This window comes from Corvus kubaryi, unplaced genomic scaffold, assembly GCF_017639235.1.
Source record: "Corvus kubaryi isolate FWS band 111438036 unplaced genomic scaffold, C.kubaryi_AGA036_p1.0 37352, whole genome shotgun sequence".
Classification (NCBI taxonomy): domain Eukaryota; kingdom Metazoa; phylum Chordata; class Aves; order Passeriformes; family Corvidae; genus Corvus; species Corvus kubaryi.
The window spans coordinates 125,338-145,998 of record NW_024581114.1 but is presented as its reverse complement, the minus strand read 5'-3'; the positions used below and the strand labels follow the sequence as shown (position 1 = coordinate 145,998).

The 20,661-nt window shown below is 62.2% G+C and overlaps 1 protein-coding gene across 4 annotated transcripts; it reads left to right on the top strand.

Moving 5' to 3' along the window:
• The first annotated feature begins 207 nt into the window (after positions 1 to 207).
• On the top strand, positions 208 to 18,932 carry KCNAB2 (potassium voltage-gated channel subfamily A regulatory beta subunit 2). Of its 4 annotated transcripts, none has more exons than XM_042031952.1 (16): positions 208 to 240; positions 5,656 to 5,774; positions 6,148 to 6,189; positions 14,130 to 14,173; positions 14,542 to 14,579; positions 14,769 to 14,848; positions 15,305 to 15,349; positions 15,510 to 15,554; positions 15,638 to 15,681; positions 15,807 to 15,893; positions 17,049 to 17,134; positions 17,351 to 17,471; positions 17,608 to 17,702; positions 17,893 to 18,013; positions 18,094 to 18,182; positions 18,491 to 18,932. In XM_042031952.1, the coding sequence occupies exons 2-16, from the start codon at positions 5,698 to 5,700 to the stop codon at positions 18,578 to 18,580; spliced, it is 1,104 nt and encodes a 367-aa protein (XP_041887886.1). In that variant the 5' UTR covers positions 208 to 240; positions 5,656 to 5,697; the 3' UTR covers positions 18,581 to 18,932. The 4 variants fall into 4 exon arrangements, with proteins under 4 accessions (XP_041887886.1, XP_041887887.1, XP_041887884.1 ...); XM_042031950.1 differs by lacking the exon at positions 208 to 240 and adding an exon at positions 2,178 to 2,545; XM_042031953.1 differs by lacking the exons at positions 208 to 240; positions 6,148 to 6,189 and adding an exon at positions 2,177 to 2,545.
• The last annotated feature ends 1,729 nt before the right edge of the window (positions 18,933 to 20,661 follow it).

The window sequence follows — 20,661 nt, the reverse complement described above, 5'->3', positions numbered from 1 at the left end:
GGCTCAGCATCGGGTTACTAGGGCGATGGTGCCGCACCGGGCGGGGCGGGTCCCTGCGCTGGGCCCGGCCAGCTCCGCAACCAATGGGAGCGGCGCAGCGCCCTCGTCATTTGCATGCGGCGCGAGAGGCGGGCGGCTCGGCCAATGGGCGGTGGGAGGGGCGGGGCGAGGCGCAGCGGGGCGGGGCCGCCCCCCACGAGGGCGCGCGGCGGAGCGGCGGGAGCGGCGGACGCGGGGCAGGTGCGGGGGCGCGGGCGGAGCGGGGCCGGGAGCGGGGCCGGGGCCGGGGCCGGGGGATTGTGGGGGCGATGGAACCGGGCAGGGCCGCGGGCAGAGCTACGGGCGAGGCCACTCCGCCGCACGCCCCTCCCGACGCTCCCTGGTGCGGAGAGCGGGGCCCTCGCTCCGCCGCCTGCTCTCGGCCCAGTGGGAGCCTGGGCCGTGCGGGGACGGGGGGAGAGGTTGGCTGTCCCTTCGTTCCCACAGCAAGGCGAGGTGAACACTGTTCGTGATGTGCCTGCGGCCTGTCACCGTACACCGGGAGCGGCAGGGCACGAGCCCCGGTGACACGGTGAGCCGCCGGCGAAGCCCCAGTGACACGGGGGTGGCAATATTGGATTTTCTCCCGAGCCGATTTGTGCACAGCGAGTCAAACGTCGCGGTTCCTTCAGTTTCCTGCCGTTCCTTAGTCCGTTCCGTGTCTCCCTTTGCCGCCGTGACCGGGGGGCTGCGGGTGGAAGGAGCCCCGAGCCCTGTGGCGGGTCCCCGCTCCCCTCACAGCCCAGCTGTTGCTGCCGCTGCTGCCTCACCATCTCTTCTGCCACGCCGGAAGCTGGCGGGCCTCTGTCTCGCCAGCCTCCATTTTTTTGGGGCTGTTTTCTTCGTGGTGGGCATCCCTGTAGCCCCTTGCCTGTTCAGCCTGCGGCCGGCACGGGACTGCTCATGCCGGCGCCGCAGGCTCTCGTCCAGGTGAGACGTGGTCTGTGCCACTGGCAGGGCACCCAGCCTGCTTCCCAAAACCGCAGGTTTCTTCCCCAAGCATTGCTGGGAGCCGCGGCGCAGCACCGTGGGTGAGTGCCAGAGCAGGCTGGGCGAGATGTATCCAGTCTGTATCACATCCCTTATACAGGCCTGTTGCATATATGCAGTGATTTTCCAGCTGGTGAGCAGAAAATGCCTCTCTACGCAGCTGCCAACGGCAGATTCAAGAGAGTTGCTGGTTTTTATTAGTTATTACTATTATTGTTTTGATGAGGAGGGTGGCAGGGCCAGCTGTCACCTCCTGCTCATGGCCTGTGGGTCAGACGCATCACGGAGCAGGAGCAGATCGACTTGGCACTTGGTTCCCACCATCTGTGGGGGTAGCAAAGCTACTGATGGGCTGGTGCTGGGAGCATCCCCAAATGGGACAGGGTTTATGACCTTCCCCGCCTGTTATGGGCTTTTCCTGGAGCTGCTGTGGCATGGAAAGAGGGCAGCCTGCTGGGATCACCCACCCTGGCAGTGCTGAGTGGTCCCTGTCAGCATCAGCATGGTTTGGAGCAGGCAGTGTGTTTATTGGCCCCATCGCTGCCAGGACCGTGCTGAAATGGCAGAGGAAGTGCCAAGATGCTGCCATGAAGCTGAACAGGACCCGGCTGAGGGAGAGGAACCAGGTTTTCCTAGTTTATAGCTGCCAGAGCACCACTGCGTGAGCAGCCTGTCCCAAACCCTGACCCCTTTTTGCTGGCTTGGCCTCTAATTTTCCTGTTAGATCCAGCTGCATTGGTGTTGTTATCACTGTGGCATCGCTGAGCCGCGCTGCCACAGGGACCAGCCTGCTCCAGTTACCAGGGTGTCTCCAAGCCACACGCTCCGGGGTGGGTTTTTGCCCAAGATAGCCAAAAAGCCAAAGGCGCTGAGAAGGCGTGATGAGCGCGAGCAGAGGAGGATGGGTGGCCAGTGGCAAAACGCGCCAGCCGGGTGACCCTGGTGCTGGAGGCAGCCCCGCAGCATCACTGCCGACGCTGTATTTGATTTTTTTAGGAGAAACACACCCGGCGCGGTTTAAGGCAGCGATGATGCAGCTCTTGCCCAGGCTCCCCGTCGCCCCAGACGAGCCTCCCCCCCGCCTGAGCTGCGCAGGGGCGGCTGGTGGCAGCCGCTCGCTCGCCCACGCGCTGCCGGTGCCGGGCTGCGGCGCCGACACGGTTAAGGCACCGGCGGGATCGGGAGCCGGCTGCAGCCACCGGCGGAGCCAAACTTGCCGAGTCAGGATGTGAGAGCGGCAGGGACGGCTCTGCAGCATCCCTGGGTGCTGTCGCGTCCTGGAGCGCGGAGGGCTCGGCTTCCCCCTCCGCCAGACGCCTTTTCCCGGGGACAGAGCGGGAATGGGGTAGGAACCGTCATCCGCTGCGTTTGCCGCCGGCTGTAGCAGCTGCTCTGCGCCGGCACCGGCGCCGCTTCCCGAGACCCGCGGAGCCTGCAGCCCGCCGGCAGCCGGGTTTGACTCATTTCCTTGTGCCTCCCGACCGCGCATCGCCCTCCGTCCGAGCACCGGAGACAGGTAGGTGCCGTGCTGGGTGCCGGCGGGGCCGCGGCGGTGGCTCAGCCGTGCCTGGCGGGCAGCCACGGCGAAGCAGGGACCTGGCAGTGTCACACACCGGGGACCCGCGGGCAGCCCGGTGGACCCCGTTACTTTGGCACTGGTGTACGTGACGGCAAAGCCGGAATAACCCCCGGCCGACGCGCCGCGTGTGCTTTTGGGCTGTGTCATTGACTCGGGCAGCTGAGCAGCGCCGATGCCGGCGCTTTGGCGGTCACGGGCGACCTCACGTGTCGCAGCTGAGTCCCCAGCGCCCGCCTGCCGCGTTGTCGTGATGATGGGCTGGGGAAGGCGCCGGAGCCCACCCGGGCGGTCGGAGGGGCCCGGTGGGCTGGGAGATGCTGCGCCGCAACAGAGGCTCCCGGGCCGAAGGAAGGGGCAGGGCTGCCGCTCTGCGGATCCCTGCGGCGCCGGTGCAGCCGGGGGAGGGGGGGGCACGGGACCAGCACGGGGCATGAGCGCAGAGGTGACGGCAGGAGGTGGCAGGAGGTGCCGAGGCGACAGAGCAGGGCAGCGTGAGTCATTGAGCTAAAGTCACCTTCCCCTTGGCGTGGAGGAGAGCATTTGCTGCAAACACAGTGAAAAAGGGGGAGAAATATAGGCACAGGCACCTGGCATGGGGAGATGCTCCCTGCAACGTTACCTGCATCCCTCACCTGACTTGGGCAGGATGCTGGGGTGCCCAGGGCAGGGGTCCCGTAGCTCTCCTTGCCCCAGAGCCTCACCCTTGGAGGATCAGGCTCACCAGAAGCAGCAGTTTCATCCCTGCATTTGCATTAATTCCATGTCCAGTTCCACCCGGTCCTGCCCTGATGGCAGCATGTCTGGCGGGCTGCAGTGTGTAGTACCCCCCATGCTGGCCCAGCTCCCGGGGGCTTCCCAGCCATAAACTATCCATGTCACAGCACCTACACTCCTATACCCCGTTGTGCTGCCAGGGATGGCAATGGACCTTGGTGGGAGCACAAATCATGAGGGCATCCTTCACCTGGCTCCTGGGTGCATCCTGCAGAAGAAAACACTTTTCTTCCCTCTCGGGCCATTGCTGAAACTCCCACAGTTGCAGACTCACAGCTGAGTTGTGCCGTGAGGAAGCTGGAGGTGCAGGAGCAGTCTCAGGGAAGCACCAAGCTGCCGACACAGAGGGGATTGGGCTTTTGGTGGTGCCTTTGGCTCAGAGAGCTCAGAGGGATGAATTGGCCCCAAAGGCTGGGACACTTTGGCTTCTCAGGGTGCAGAGCCCTGACCCGTGTGCCCGTGGTCCAGCCGTTCTTGCCAACAAAGTCCCTCCAGCACTGCCAAAGACTTGCCAGCCACTGCGCTTGGTACCCGCAGCACTGCTGGGAGGCAGCAGGGAAGGGGCATCAGGTCCTGCTGAAAATCGCAGAGATCTGAGCTCCTGGCACCACAGCCCCCTGGGATACAGAATCGGCCGGTCCTGAGCCACGCAGGAGTCCGGCATTGGGGCCGTGCAAGCAAGGAGCTGCACGGCTGCGCTGGGACACGGGCGTCCGGCTGTCCCCCCCCGCAGGCGTCCCCCAGCTTCCCTCAGCTTTGTTAAGCCGCCGCTAACGAAGTGACGTTGAGCTGGCATGAGCGGGCAGGACAGTGCCCGGCCGGTGGCTGCTGCTGACCCGGCGGTGCTGCTGCTCCCTGCCCACTGCCAGGCGAGGCCGCGGGAGCTGCGGAGCCAACACCCGCAGCACCCGGGAGAAGCCGGGGGGTCACAAGGGCTCGGGGGCCTCAGCCGGGTCTTGGTTGTAGGGCTCGGCAGGGTCCCGCTCCGGGCTCAGGTCAGTGCTGCGGGTTTGGGAGAGAGCGGCTCCCTCCTGACTTCTCGAAAATAAACCCGGTTTTACTGAGGCTGTCTGGGCTCCGGCTCCAGCGCGACTGTGGCCGAGGGAGACGCACTCCTGCAGCGCTCAGGAGGAGGGCGATGGGGATCTGTGCCGGGGGCTGCAGCCCGGCCGGGAGCTGCGGTGGGCGGGTGGGCGGCTCCGCGGGGATGGGCTCGGCTGCCGCAGCTGCTGCCATTGGGCTGCGTGGGCTGCAGGGGCTGCGCCGGGATGCAGGCACGCCGGGCCGGGATGCCGGAGGGATGCAGGATGCGGGAGGGATGCAGGATGCTGGCACACTATGCTGGGATGCAGGATGTGGATGCAGGATGCAAGCATGCCCTGCTGGGATGCAGGCAGGATGTGATATGCAGGCACACCGTGCTGGGATGCAGGATGCAGGCATACTGTGCCAGAATGCGGGAGGGATGCAGGATGCAGGCGTGCTGTGCCAGGATGCAGGCGGGATGCATGCCAGGACATGAGCACACTGTGTAAGGCCATGCTCCTGCTGAGCCCAGGGCAGCTGGGAAGGAGCCCAGAGATCTCTCAAGTCCCCATCTCGGAAAAAGGGCAGCTTGTGACCTGCAGCGTAAAGATGGCATCTCACCGGCCTAAAGAAAGATGGGATAAATTTAAATCCCAGCCCCAGTTCTGTAGGAAGTGTCACTGTTTTCTGTGATACTGGAAACTGCTGACAGTGTTGCAGGAGCAGGAGCACAGCTCCCAGGGAGTCATGCTGGATGCCCCTGGCATGGGGACAGGGAGGGTCTCCAGGGACACCCAGGAGGGTGCCTGGGGTTGAGCCCTCCCTTCCCTCGAAGCTCCCTCACCTCTGTGCACACAGTCACATGTGGGCTGCAGAAAAAGCCAGACTGTTTTCTTCGCTTGTCCCTTTCAGAGGAACCCCCAGGGACAGCTTCAGGGTTTTCAGAATGTTTCGGTTTTCAGGACTGTGTTTCCTCACCATTTCCTGGAATCTCAGGACCCCCACGAGTTTGGAGAGAACAGTCAAGCTGGGAAGTCAGGGGAACAGGGCTGGGGCAAGATGGTTTTGGGGTCAGTGGTGGGTCAGGGGGTGAGCCCCAGGGTCTGGGGCTGGCAGGGCTGCTGTGCCCACGCTGCTGCCCATGCCACATGCCCATCCGGCTTGAGATCTTCTGCAACAGGAAGCGCCGTCATGCGCGTGCCCCAAAAAAATTCATTTCTTCCTCTTTTCCTCTTCCCCTGTGGCAGGGGTGAGGCGGCGAGTGGCTCCGGGGAGCCCAGGCTGGCTCCATGTATCCCGAATCCACCACTGACTCCCCAGCGCGACTCTCGCTGCGGCAGACGGGCTCCCCAGGGATGATTTACAGGTAAGGGTGCAGGGCAGTGTTGGTGGGACTCTGTGGGGCTTCAAACCCAAGCCTGTGGCAACCCAGAACCACCACACTCCCTGAAACTGCTCTGATGCTCCTGAACCACCTCGGCACACTTTGTGTAAAAGCTTCCAGCACAAAATCCCCACACAGCAGCAGCAGCGTTTTGGGGTGCTGGTGCCTGTTATGGGCATAGGGAGCACTTTCAGGGTCGTGCCAGTGCCTACTGCTCAGTGCCCAGTGTGATGTGACATGGGTGGGTGCCACTGACCCTTCCCACAGCCACTGACTCTGCCACTCAGTCCCTCTCCTCCTTTCTAACGGGGTTTGTGGGACTTTCTTTCTTCTTTCTCCCCTTTGCTGTCGGAAGTGCGAGGTACGGGAGCCCCAAGCGCCAGCTCCAGTTCTACAGGTAACCAGGCCCTTCCTCCTCCCCAAAATCCCCCTGGCAAGTGGCTGTGGCCCCTCCCCCTGCCCAGATAATGCCAGCACAGCACTGCCCTCCCTGCCCACTCTGCCAGGGTCCCTCTGTGTGGGATGGGCATCACAGGTGTGGCATCCCCTCTTCACCTGCTCGCGGATTCGGAAGCGCGGTGCGGGGATCCTGGGGTGTGGCTGGATGGGGGGGACCGTCTTCACGGGCTGTCCACGTAGCAGAGTGTGGCCACACAGCTGCAGGGGGCAGCCACTGTGGGGTGTGGGGCTCGGCTCGGCTCAGCTCAGCTTGGGGGGAGTGTCCCATGCCAATGCTGTGCCTGGAGGAGCCCCTGGCTTTTCCGAAGAGCAGCTCTGGGAAACCAGCCAGCTGCTCCCCAGCTCCTGCCATTAGGAGCAGTCTCATTAAGTGTTTCAGGAGGTAACATTCGCTCCCACCATCCTTTTACCGTCTGAAGTGAGGGCAGTGCTTTCCCCACACGCTGTGCCAGCAGCTGCTCCAGTGCTCCCAGGGCCACAGCAGCCTGGTGGTGTGAGACTGGGTCTGGCCTGGCTGCTGTGGGGTGGGGGACCAGGGGCTTCCCCTCGACAGAACCGCGGCCCCCCCCACTCCATCCCGCACATGACAGGAGGAGGTGAGGCCGGCCAGCACTGGGGTGGCTCAGTGGCACTGACAGTGTCCATCCCAGTGCTGCCACCAGCACTGCCGAGCCCCAGACATGGGCAAGTTTTGGCTGCCAAACTGGCCTGAACCACTGGACACATCTGGTGCAAAAGGCTCCCAAGGCCAACAGGCAGGAGCTTGTCCTTAGGCTGCCTTCAGACAGCAGCCACCTGTGTCCACCACCCAGTTCCGTTTTGGGAATCCTTCCCGGGGGAGGCTGCCTTTCAGTCCTGCCACAGCCCAGCTCCGATTCCACTGCCGCGGGTACCACAGGAGGGCTGTGTCTGCCGCCAGGCACCGTCTCCGCTCCCCGATGGCCCCAGTGTCCAGCTGTCCCCACCGCCCTGTGTGCTGGTGATGGGGGACCTGTCACCGCAGGGCGAGGGGCGGCGGTGCCAGCGTTGATAAAGCAGCGGCACATCCTCGGGCTTTTAGCAAGGCGCCATGAATAATTTAGCTCCCCTTCGCATGGAAGAAAATCCCCTAATAGGGCTAATGGACCGCGGCGAGAAGCCGGGCGCTGGGGGCCCGGCGCAGCCGCCAAGTGCTTTGGACGCCAAGCGCCGACACTCCCCTAATGCAAAACAACGCGGCGGCCGCGGCTCTTATACCTGCCCCGGGGCAGCCCGGCCGCCCAGAGCTGCGCGGCTGCTGAGCAGCTTCCCCGGCGCGGTGAGTCGGGGCCAGCAGCGCGGGCGGCGAGCGGGGCTGGGCATGGTGGGCAATGAGCAGGGATGGGCACTGCCATGGGGCAGCCGCTGCGGGCAGCAGGGAAGATTTTCCGTGCACGGTAACTTGGGATTTGATGGCTTAGGGTGGTTTTCTTTTGGAGTTTGGGGTTTTCCTGGCTTTAGGCAGGCTGGTGGCTGTCAACTTCCCGGCTTGGCAAGCCAGGCTGGCCAGACATCTTTCCAGGCAGCTGCCCTGCCTGACACCCACTTGTTGTGCCCCTGACGCTGCTAACGGTGCCATTATCCTGCAGAGCCTGCGCTCTGTCCCCCATCGCTGCTCCTTCCTCGCAAAACAGCCTCTCCCGCTTGGGCATGGCACAGCTTATCCTTGGCAGCTCCTGCAGCCCTGCTGCCGCTTGTCCCAGGAGCACCGGGATTTCTGCTTTCAAACAGCCGTGACTGCACCCGCCATCTCCGCGCTCTCTCTGCCATCCAATACTGTTCTACCGAAAATCAGGGAAGTGTCCAGATAGGGCGGCTGGTGGGTTCCCACCCCATTCCTCAGAGCAGCCCAGATCAACCCCCCAGCTCTGCTTGCTGCAGCCGTTTCACTGCTGTAGAGCAGCAGTGCAGCCAATTCAGGCTTCTCCCTGCTGCTGTCAGGTGAGGGGATCCTATCAGGGAAAGGGGATCCCACTGGAAACAAGGAGATCCCACCACGTACCCGTACCCAGCAGGAGCCACTGGCGCTGCCGTAATTAAAGCTACCAGCCACAGAGAAGGGCTGGTGCTGGAAGTGCCGGCTCCAGTCTCCAGCTTTGAGGTGTGGCTCTTTGAGGAAGAGGCTGGTGACCAGGATTTGGTTTGGCTTTGCCACAGCAGAGGGAAAGGTTCCCTTTCCATGTCTCCCTGCTTTCCCAAAGCCTTGCTACAGAGCAGGAGCACAGAGTGGTCTCTGGCAGCACGGGATGTCAAAGGAGACCCTCAGGGTTTTGGTCATACCTGGCCAGCTGCTACTCCATATCCTCTGGGTTTCCTTCTCCTTTCCTCTAGAGGTCACACCTCAATGGCAGAGAGCACTTCACTTTTGCCTCCTGCAGCTGTCAAGGTGAGCTTCGCAGGGAAAGAAAAAACCACCAGTGGGAGCCTGGCTGGAGCCTGATGCCGGGGTAGATCTGTCACAGTGCATCCCCAGTGGCCACCCCGGCACCAGCACCGCAGTTTTGGCCCCAGTCCCTGCTCCTTGCAGACACTGAGAACAAGAGAAGTTGCAGAGAGAGGCACAGAAATCGATGCCAGTGCCACCACCAGTGAGGTCCCAGCCATAGAGGCAGCAAGGGCTCGGGTGTGTGAGGAGCCCACCCTGCGGCAGGCTATTCTCGGCAGCCGCACCGGCTGGGAGGTCGCTGCCGCGGTGGTGGGGAAGGTGTTGGCTGGTGGCACACATTGCGGCAGCGTGACGCAGGCACAGTGAGCACCCAGTGCCCACAGATCCTCTGCCGATGTCCACCCTTTCCGGGGAGCCCCACGGGGACCCCTTTCCCGTCCTGATTTTCCTTGCCCGCTGGCACACATTGCCAGATTCTCACCAGCAGTACTTGCGCCACTGCTCACCATGCCTCGGCCAGCTCCTGCGACCCACTGCATCCCTCGCAGGGTTGCAAACCAGTGCAGCCCAAATGGTGCGAGCTGGGAGCCAGAGCAGCCGGGGCACAGGCCACACTGCTGCATCATGGCTTGGGGCAGCTGTGGCAGGTACCACTGCAGCCTCAGACACGGACTGTGCCGCATCCCTGTCCTGCTGCTTCTCCCATTGTGCTTCAGCTCCCACAGCAAGGCTTTGCTCTGCTGAAGAGACTGGCTTTGCTAGGGTCCCCCACATGTCCTGGCAAGGGCGGGTGCCACCACGCCGGCATGGCAGTGCGGGCAGGGCTGTGCCCTGTGTAGCGATGGAGCCCACGTTGTGCTTTCCCAGCTCTCTCCGTAGCACCACAGAGTGTTTGGCGGCGTGGCTAGCCGGCAGAGCCCACGCTCGGGTGGCAGGATGCTCTCCATGACCTACAGTGAGAGCCTGCGCAGCGTGGCCAGCCGGCACAGCCCCGAGTGGGGGCTGCCCCCAGCCCCCCGGGCGGCCGACGGGCTGGAGCTGCGGCGGCTGCGGGACGTGCGGGCGGCGGCGCGGGCGAAGACTCTGGAGGAGTTCCTGCGGATGCACGGGCTCTCCCTGGCCGACAGTACCGCCCGCGCCACTGGCATGAAGTACAGGTAAGGCAGCGCCGCGAGGGCCGAGGTGAGGGGATGACACAGGGGACGCTGCTCGGTGCTGGTTTGACACCTCGTCAGGAGAACGGCTCTCACCTACGCTCACCTCGGCTCCCCTGTGCCGCGCCGAGGCTGGGAGGAGCCGATGATGCCCTTGGCACGGCATGCGCCGGAGAGGTGGCAGCCGATCAGCGCCGTTAGCACTTTCCTACTTGGTGATCTTTGAGCTTCTCACTTGACATTCCTGTTTGCTATTTGGGCATTTGCAGATGCAAACACCCTTTGAGCTTTAAAGATTAGGCACCTGGAGCAAACAGCCGCCAAAGGGCTGTTTCTGCCACAGAGGTGTAAATCTCCATCTGATGGGGATACATCCCTGCCTGACTGGGGGGTACATCTCCGCCTGACAGGGGTTCATCTCCATCTGATGGGTGTAAATCTCCATTTGATGGGGTACATCTCCGCCTGACGGGTGTGCGTCTCCTCCTGACTGAGGGGTGTGCATCACAGAGCGGGTGCATCATTAATTTTGTATGTGGGTCCTGGTGCAGGGTGTATCAGGATTTCAGCCAATGTCCTTCTCAGGCGGAGAAGGACAGCTGGAGAGGCAGCCACAGCCCCTCAGAGGGATGGGGCTGCTCTGCTCCGCACTCTCACCTGGTATTGCGGGTGGGGCAATGGGGTGCAGGGCCCAGCAGCCCCAGTAGCCCAGGTCAGGCTTTGGGGGCACCAGGGCTGAGGACAGTGGCTGTTCTCCAGTGACAATGCAGGGGTGCCCCTTGTCCCCCACTGCAGCGAAGCCCCCAGGAGCTGGCAGCTCTGCCGGCTCCTGCCGTGCTGCGCTGTGCCGTGCCGCGCCGCGGGTCAGGTTCCCCTCCGCTCACAATGACCGCGGTAACATTTACACAGTGGCAAGAGCCCATCTAATATTCATGGAGACATTATTTATTCATGGGAGCAGCTGGCACCCCAAAGGTGCTCCTTCTTTGGGCATGTCCCCGCTGCCCCCAAAATTTGCGGGGTTTCTCGTCCTCTGGGGGCTGACAACTGCTGCCAGGTCCCCCCCGCAGTGGAGCCGGCGCTGGTGCTCCGGATTACCAGCTAAGGAGCTTTGCGACAGAGGGAAGCGGAGGAGATTACAAGAATTTTCATTAGGTTTGGGGCAAATGTGCATAATTTCCTGCAAGCCCCGTCGCTGCATCTCGCTCCATCCTGAGGGGCACGGCAGGTGCTAGCAGCCGGCCCGTGGCCCCAGCCGCAGAATGGTGCTGTAGTGTGGTGGCTTGTGTCCCTGCTTCGGCACGAGGTGCTGGGCTGGAGTTCACCTCACTCGACTTCGCTTGCACTGGGAAAAATATGGGGAATGTGCTGCTGGGGCTGTGGCCCCGAGGGCGACAACTTTGGCAAACAGCTGGGCTCTGCCGCGGGAGAGCCATCAGCATCGCCGCCACCTGCGCTGTCGCCCAGCCGTGGGGTTGGCGATGCACACGCCTTGCTGCCAGAGGGTTTGGTTTCGGACCCGTGCGGGGGAATCTGTGCTGCTGTGCGTGGCCGGAGGGAGGCAAGAAAGGACCTCTTCACTCCGCAGCCTCGGCCCTCGCTGCGCCCCAAACCGGGGCTCGGCCAGCAGCCGCGCCCGCGGGGGGATGCTCAGCGGGGCGCGGGGGAGTCCCGCCCCGCCACGGCCACTCTGGGGGGTACCGGCAGCGGCTCTGCCCCTCCTGCCCCCACCTGCCCGCGTGCCGCTCGCTCGCTTCCTGAGCTCATCAAATATTGAGGGCAGGAGGGCTGACGGGAGCGTTCCGCGCCCGCCGCCTCGCAGCCCCCCGCCGTCACGTTGGCGGCGCGCGGGAGGAGCTCCCCGCCTCGCCCGGGGCGCCGGCTAAATTTAGGCAGCTGGCGCTGCTGCCCGCCGGAGCAGCATGCAGGTCTCCTTTGTGTGCTCCGAGCACAGCATCAAGAGCCGGAGCGCGGAGGACCGGCTGAACCGACAGAATGCCGGCAGCCCCAGCCTCGGCACCCGCGGCAAGTTCCGCGCGGTGGCCATGGTGGCCCGCAGCCTGGGGCAGCTCTCGGTGCAGAACGCCCCCTCCTCCAGCGAGTCCAGCGTCAAGCAGCCGGGGATGAAATACCGGTAGGAAACGGGCACTCCTGGGGCTTTCCCTGCTCCTCACTGCGATCGGGGTGGCGGCGGGGGACTGGGGGCCGGGGGCGCCGCACTCCCCTCATCTCCGGTTCGCGTCCGGCTCTGTCGGTTTCTCGTCGCTGAAAGTGCTGACCGTGCGCCTCCGTGCGCTTCCTCGCTGTTTGCTCCCGTCCCCTCAGGGCAGCTTTGATCCACCGCGCGTAAAATCTTCAGGATGGGGGAGAGAAGGGACCCTAAAATTCAGGGCAGGATTAGTAGTATCCTCAGTGTCTGCCAAGCCGGGCTGGCTGCCCAGCCGGGGGGGGTCTGGGAGTCACGGTAGCGTTAATCCGGGATGCCATGGCATCCTTTCGGTGCTGCCGGAGACTCAGTGCCCTGCGAAGCAAATGCAGAGCTGTAAGCAGCTCTGGCTGCCCATGGTGGTTCTGGAAACGGGGCGGTGATGTGGGGCCCCCCGGGCCAGCACCCACAGGGCTCACGCACTCCATGTCCTGGCTCTGGGGCAGAGTGCTGGGGGCTTCCCCCATTGAGGCTGAGTGTGCACCCAGGTGTGGGGCTGGGGCTCCCCCCAGAAGAGCAGGGACCCCAGGACAGGGTAGGGCCCCCCCACAGATGAGCTTGCACGCCACGGTCCGGCTGCCAGCGGCCGTGTGCCTCCACTGCAGCCCAGATGTGCCAGCATTAGGCACAAAGTGTGTCAGGCCAGCAGAGCGCTGGGGTGAGCCTGGCCATCACCCACCAGTGATGTCCAAATCAGCCGAGTCCCCTCAGCTGGACACTGGGGAGGGGGCTGGTCCGGTTCTGTCCATCTCTTGAACACCAAACCCTTGTGGTGCTGACAGCAGTACTGGGACAATGCACAGTGGCATCCTCAGGGTGCCGTGCTCCTGCCCCGCAGTTGTGTCCTCATCCAGAGGAGGAGCATACCAGCAACACCCTCTCCCAGGCAATGGGTGATTAGCTCGGGGGTCCCCACTGGTGACTGCTGGAGGGACGGTGGCACAGGGGGATGCTCCAAGCAAATGGATGGGATAGGAAAGCCATAGCACAGTGTGGGGGGATGCTTGGCCTTCCCGAAGTCTGTCAGTATCTCCATTGGGCAGCCGGTCAACACACTTCTGGGCTGGGAAGCCGAGAGCAGTGATGGCCACCTGCCCAGGGGAACCCCAGCGATGCTCTTGGAATGGCCAGGATGAGGTGGATGCTGTGCACTCCCTGTATCAACCTCCCATCACAGGGCCTTGAGCCACTGCTGCCCCACAGCCATGGCCTCTCCCCACCGCGAAATGCTCTAAAAACACCGCGGGACAGGGGACCACTGGTTCCTCCAGACGTTGGGCAATAACATGGCAGCACAGAAGGATGCTGCCCTGACTCGGTGCAGCCCACGGTTGCCCGCGGCCGGGCCACAGCCACTCCCTGCCCGGCTGCGGGTGCCCGTGTCGGCGGTGCCGGCGGTGGCGGTGCCTCTGGTTGCTATGCGACACCCGCGCGGGCGAGCTGCCGCGGCTCACCTACACTTTATTTATTTTAACGCTCATTTCTTGAGCCTTTGTCATTTTTAACAAGTAACTGGCTCTCCATCACCACAGCGAAGGCGTCTGCCAGCCTGGCCCCCTTCCCGAAAGCTGTTCTCCAGTTCCTTGTGCCGGTCGATTTTCTGGGGTGCTCCATTTCTCCAGGATGTTGCTCCACTCCTGAGCACCCTCGCCTGGTGCAAGCCCTGTGCTTCCCTGTGCCACAATGCAGAGAACAGGCACAACTCATGCCGTGTATGGGATGCTTCAGTCCTGACCACCGGCATGCCGGCTCCTCTTCCTCCAGTCTCATTCCCCAGTGCCAACAGCACTCTCAGGACAGCCGGACACCCCGGCCTCATCACAGAGAGCTGCTTTAACGAGGTCACTGCTCTCCCAATAGCCCTGCCAGGCACAGCATCACTGCGCAGATGCAGGCAGTGCCACTACCAAGCTGTGGGATGCCCAGCCTGGGATGGCTCGTTGATCAGATGAGAGGGGACTCCCATTGTGGAACCATCCCGGGTGGGGATGGGGACCAGCGGCCACCACCACACCTCCCTGTCCTCACACCCAGTGTGTTTGGTGGCATGCAGGATGCATGATACAGCATTTTGGGGCTTTCTGGCACATTTCCTAATGGTCTCTGTCTTCCAGGAACCTCGGGAAGTCTGGGCTGCGTGTGTCCTGCCTGGGTCTGGGTAAGTGCCAGGGTTTGCCACAGTCCCTCGGCATCCCCTCAGTCCCGCAGCAGCTGCCAGAACTCCCTGGCCAGGGCAGCGCTTGCTTGCCCCAGCAATGTTTGCAAAGGGAAGGAAAGGGTTTTCCTCAGCCCTGCGGCTGTTTTGAGTCACGGCCCAGAAATTGCCAAATTATTTTCTCTTTTTCTGACGCGATAAGAAGCGACTGGGCCGTGCTGGGAGCACCACAGTGCACGCGGCAGGGCCAGCTGTGGCCACCACGTGCCAGGGCTGTGCTGAGGGAGCCAGGGTGGGTGGCTAGGGGCTTGGGGTGGCAGAGCTCGTTGCTCACCACGTTCACCATGCACACATCTCTCTCTCCCCTGCAGGAACATGGGTGACTTTTGGAGGGCAAATCACAGATGAGGTAAAGCTGCACCCCTTCACCCCATCTCTCCCCAGCCTTTCCCTGGTGAGCAGGGAGGGTTTGGGGCCAGCACAGCCGCGGCTGTGGCCTGGGTGCGTGCGGCATGCGGGAGCTCACCAGCGCTCTGCGCACGCGCCCGTGTGCCGGCTCTCGGCCACCCCCTTCACCGACCCCGCTCTCTCCTCGCAGATGGCGGAGCAGCTGATGACTTTAGCTTATGACAACGGCATTAATCTCTTCGACACGGCAGAAGTCTACGCTGCTGGCAAGTAGGTACCCCACTTTGGCAGTGCCACAGGGGTCTCACCCCACACCCAGTGGCACTGGGAATCTCCCAGGTTTGCCAGCTGCAAAGCAGCTTCCAGGACGGGGCTGTGAGCACTTGCTCACAGGGGAGTCGTGGTTCTGGCAGTCCCATGCTTCCCGTGGTGGCCTGTATCACCCTCCTGGCCGTGCACCCTCCTGGCACAGTGAGCAGCAGCTGTACCCAGGGCACGCTGGCCCAGGGCATTGGCGTGTGCCCATGCATTCACTTAAAATTAGCAAGTTCGTGCACTGGGGGTAGCTCAGCTGTGGACACTGCAGCTAAGGGCCAAACAGCATCCCCACAGCCACTGCATTTGCCTCTTATTCTCCCGGGGTCTGGGGCCGTCGCTGCCGGCTGCCACCACTCCCCATGGCCGCAGCAGCCAGGTGTCAATGGCTGATGTCCCCTTCCCTTGTAGGGCCGAGGTGGTGCTGGGGAACATCATCAAGAAAAAAGGGTGGAGGTAAGCCGGACACCATCCCTGTTTGGCAAAGCCATCGTCATGGTGCCGATGGACTGGGGAAAGCTGGCAGAGCAACCCTGGGCAGGAATGTGCCATCCCAGGCAGGGTGTACGGGGCTTTGCACGTGCCACCACCAGTGACTCTCTGTTTGTCCCTGCAGACGGTCCAGCCTGGTCATCACCACCAAAATCTTCTGGGGAGGAAAGTAGGTAACACCTGCCCTTCAGCAGAGCAGCCGGCATGGGTCAGGCTCTCACCCCGCGCTCTCACCCACCTTTCCTTTTCCAGGGCTGAGACGGAGAGGGGCCTGTCCCGAAAACACATCATAGAAGGTAGGGGTAGGGGTGAGGGCAATCGCCAGGCGCTGCTGTCCCCGGTGCCAGGCTGTACCTCACCGTCTGCCTCGCTGCCGGCAGCACGGGGCCCAGCACACCTGACAGCCCCGTCCGTGCCACAGGTCTGAAGGCATCGCTGGAGCGGCTGCAGCTGGAGTACGTGGACGTGGTGTTCGCCAACCGGCCCGACCCCAACACGCCCATGGAAGGTGGGTGCGCGCCGCGGTGCCACACTCCTTCCTGCTGCCTTTCATCGCCGTCGCAGTTGGTTTGCGCCAGGCTTGTGTTTCAAGGGCATCTTCCCTCCCAAGCAGAATCCACTCCTCCGCCACCACGGTCGGCCCGCGCCACAGTCACACTTCGGCCGTCCCCTGCCCAGTGCCAGGGCCCTCTCGGGCTGCAGCGGGGCGGATTGGCGGTGCGGTGGCAGGTCACTGCCCCCGTCCCAGCAGCGGTGACTCCACTTTCTCTAAATCTCTCTTTTATCACCAGGGGACCCATTTAGTTCCTCCAAGTCCAGGACTTTCATCGTAGAAGGTACTCCCTGCCCGCACTCTGCCCGCCAGCCGCTGCCTGTCCCAGCGGCGTTTCCCGGGGCAGAGTCCCCACTCCTCTGTGATCCCCCATCCCTGTTCCTCCCTCTCAAGCAAACCCCGCCATGAGATGCAGAGGCAGCGGCAGCACAACACAGACACCCCCCGGCCCTTCAGACTGTACTGCAGTTTAAAGGACAAAAAGCAGAGAAGCTCCCACCCCCCAGGGTCCTGCCATGGGGTGCCCTTGGCACATGCCGGGGTCTCCGGCAGGGTCCCTCCTCACCGGGGCGGCTGTGAGCATGCTGGGGTGTGTGCCCTGGTGCCGGCCGGGAGAGCCTCGTGCCCCTTGCCCTCCCCACTGCCCGCCTTTGGCTGCAGGAGCACGCCTTGGCTTGGCCCCAGCCCGCATGGCTCAGGGCTGGCTCCCCCCCAAGACCCCTGAACACCTTACACAGGGTCCAGGCTTCCCTCCCTGTGTCTGTGTGTGTGGGCAATGCATCAGTCCCTCCCCTGCAGCAGTGCCAGTGCTGGTAACCCCACAGGGCATGGGGCCACTGGCAGAAGCCTCAGGCTGCTCTCCATGCTGGGAGAGCCTGGCACTGGCACGTGGCATGTCAGGTCGGCTGTGGTCCCCGGCACGTCCTGAGTGGCTGCTCCCTCTGTCCCCATCCTGCTCTTCTGAAAGCATCCCCCAGACACAACCCTGGACAGCTCCTGCCGCAGCATTGGGCAGGGACGCTCGCCAGCCATCAGCACGGTGCGAGCCCCGTTCTATCAGTGCAGCCCCTGCTAAACCCCACCTGCCACTCTCTCCTTCCCTCCCGGCAGAGACGGTGCGAGCCATGACCCACGTCATCAACCAGGGGATGGCCATGTACTGGGGGACCTCGCGCTGGAGCTCCATGGAGATCATGGTAGGGGCCCAGGGGACCAGGGCAGCTGCAGCAGAGCAGCCCCAGTGACGCATCTGACGTTGATTTAATTAGACAGCAGCTGTTGGGAGCCAAGCTTGTGCAGATGCACTTAAGCCTTAATTATTTTTCGGGGCAGCCGCTCAGGACTTGGCTGGGGGGCTCTGCAGGGGGCTTGGGGGGAGCAGCGGGGCGCTGAGGGTCCTGGCTCTTCTGCAGGAGGCATACTCGGTGGCCCGGCAGTTCAACCTGATTCCACCAATCTGCGAGCAGGCCGAGTACCACATGTTCCAGCGGGAAAAGGTGGAGGTGCAGCTCCCTGAGCTCTTCCACAAGATAGGTATGACAGTGGGGGTTCCTCCCCAGCCCCCCAAAGCACAGTGCTCCTCAAGCCCAGTGATGCTGAGGCCAGGCACCACGGTCCCTGGGAGAGCTGGGAGCAGCAGTGTCATCCCCCTGTTCTGCTCTGTCCCCAGGCGTTGGAGCCATGACCTGGTCCCCACTGGCTTGTGGCATTGTCTCGGGGAAGTACGATGGGGGCATCCCCCCCTACTCCCGTGCCTCGCTGAAGGTGAGCTGCACCAGGGCTGGGAAGGCACGTGGGGATGGACAGAGCTGGGGGAGCAGGGCCAGGGGCCTTGCAAAGTCCCCAGGGGAACAGGAACTCCAGGAGCCACAACCCAGGGAGTTTGGGGATGCCCTGCCTGTGCAAGGTGCTGGTGCACCCTGATCCCTCCACAACACCCCTTCCTGCTCCCCAGGGATACCAGTGGCTGAAGGACAAGATCCTGAGTGAGGAGGGCCGGCGGCAGCAGGCAAAGCTGAAGGAGCTGCAGGCCATCGCTGAGCGCCTGGGCTGCACCCTGCCCCAGCTCGCCATCGGTAAGGGGATGGGGGACAGCTGAGGGGGACACCAGGGGTATCTGGGCCATGCTCAAGCTCTGCTCTCCCTCCTGTCCCAGCCTGGTGCCTGCGCAATGAGGGTGTCAGCTCTGTCTTACTGGGGGCCTCCAACGCTGACCAGCTGATGGAGAATATCGGAGCAATACAGGTCAGTGCTCCCAGCAGGAGCAACATTTGCCCGCAGCACTCATTGCTGTGCTGCACTGTGTGGGGAAAGAGGGTTGCAAACCCAGCTCCATGACAGGTTTTGCTTGTCATGAAGGCGAGAAGCAGAGACGAGGCTTTGCTGGGCTGAGGGGGCAGGGTCGGGCCTGACTCAGGCTCTCCCTAACTGGGTCACCCAGCCGGCAGGCTGGGGCTTGTGGCACGAATGTGGCGGGGTGGAGGCGGTGAGCACCCTCCCGCGCGCACCAGGGTCACAATCCCAACTCCCAGCTTTTTCCCCGTCCCCCGCAGGTCCTTCCAAAGCTGTCGTCTTCCATCGTCCATGAGATCGATAGCATCCTGGGCAACAAACCATACAGCAAGAAGGACTACAGATCCTAAGCGCGCCCGAGCGCGCCGCCCGCCGCGCAGCCCTCGCCGCCCGTTCGCTTGCTTACGCTTTGTTGGAGCAAAGTGGAGAGTGTGGTTTGCACCGCGAGCGCCGAGAGCCAGCGCTCCTGCCCGCGCTGCCCCGGACACGGCGCCGCAGCCGCCCGGCCCGGCTCTGCGGCGCGGGGACGGCCGGCGGGAGGCGAGCCCGGGCTGCCCGGCCGCCCTGCCCGCAGCCGGAGCCGCCGCGGGGACCCGTTGCATGCGTGGCTCCTGCCCCCGCGTTGCCGGAGGCGGTGGGCGCGGGGTGCACGCGGTGCTGTACGCCCACGAGGCCGACAACACGAAGCTGTTCCCCAGCCTGCGCCCGGCCCTCGCCTCTGCCCTGCGCCGCCGGCACCTCCAGCGCCGCACCGGCACCGCGGATCCCGGCGAGCGCCTGCTCCCGGGGAAGGGGGTGGGTGGGACGGGGACAGGGAGGGAGTTGTCTGCGGGAAGAGCCTGCGGTGCCCCGGCCGAGCACGGGGCAGGGCTCTGCTGCGGGGAGGGGCCGGGCCGGGGGAGTGTGTGTGGGCACGTGTGCGGGTGTGTGTGTGTGTGTGTGTGCATGGACACATGCAGACGCAGGACATACAGACGCGTGCATTTGCAGACAGCAGCTGTGGAGGTGAACGCAGCCCACACGCGCCTTCAGCTGTACCTGCACAAAGCTACTGAAAGCCTCTACACATGCGCCCACACACACCCATTACAGGGGTGTGTACAGACACAAACACTCACAGTCACACACGGACAGATAAAGATACGGGTGTAGCTCTACCTCCACCTCTATCCCTGACATCAGTCTCTGAGAGATCAATACGTATTTACATATATAGATACCTGTATGTAGATGCGTACCCACACCTCTGAAAATTACATATATAATGTATATAAACACACACATGTGGACACGTGTGTGCCTGTGTATATACAGACATACATAGCTCTATGTACTGATCCATATATGTAATATATAGATGTGTACATATCCATGTAAATATATTGCTACAGCAGCATCCATGTTTGTATGGATATATGCACACATGAAATTTACAGGTATGTACATAAATGTGTGTATATGCAGATAGATGTGTATATACAGATGTGTGTAGATGTATCTATATCCATACCCAGCTCTATAACTATACACTCATCTCCGTACATCTATAAACACATGCCATATATACATATGGACACAGAGGTATTTGTAATTTAGTTATAGCTACATATATATAGCTGTATGTCTAGCTATAGCTATATATATATATGGATACATGTATGATAGATACAGAGAGATAGATGATACATAAAGCTATAGAGAGAACAATAGAACTATAGCTACATATCTCCATCTCTTTATAGCTCTGTGTACTCTGTGCAGAACAAACTTTTTTGCCAATACCTATATATGTATCCATATCCACATGCATTATACCCAGTTTCCTCTCTCTGTACATACATAAAAACTGTAAATGTATGTATATATTGCAAACCCTCAGCTCTGTACAGTGTGTGAGCTCTGTGCACTGTATGTGAGCTCTGCACAGTGAGCTCTGCAGTGTGTGAGCTCTGTACCCTGTGTATGAGAGTTCTGTGCGCTCTGTGTGTGTGAACTGTGCACTCTGGGCATGCCTATGAGCTCTGCACTGTGTGTGTTTGAGCTCTGTATTACGTGTGTGTGAGGACTGCACTGTGTGAGAGCTCTTTGCACTCTGTGAGCTCTGCACCGTGCGTGTGTGAGCCCTGCTCACTGTGAGAGCTCTGTGCACTTCGTGTGTGAGCTGTGTGCACTATGAGAGCACTGTGAGAGGTCTGTGAAATGTGTGTGTGCTCTGTGCACAGTGCACGTGTGTTTATCTGCTCTGTAGCCACGGCTGCAGCTACAGCCCCACCATAAACATGTGTGTACAAACACGGGAGGGTCTCTCCTGACCCACTCATGACATCAGAGCTCCCCTCTGTATATGGTTCAGAGTCTGTGTGCACACTTCCCACATCCACACCCATACACCTTTAGGTACATGGATTTACCTGCAGCTATACCTATACAG

What these genes read in the sequence shown, in the direction of transcription:
- KCNAB2 (XM_042031949.1), top strand. Translation starts at nt 11,732, where the DNA reads ATGCAGGTCTCCTTTGTGTGCTCCGAGCACAGCATCAAGAGCCGGAGC. An exon ending in GAAGTCTACGCTGCTGGCAA is followed by an intron (nt 14,849 to 15,304) that starts GTAGGTACCCCA and finishes CTTCCCTTGTAG; the next exon opens with GGCCGAGGTGGTGCTGGGGA. An exon ending in CCTGCCCCAGCTCGCCATCG is followed by an intron (nt 18,014 to 18,093) that starts GTAAGGGGATGG and finishes CTCCTGTCCCAG; the next exon opens with CCTGGTGCCTGCGCAATGAG.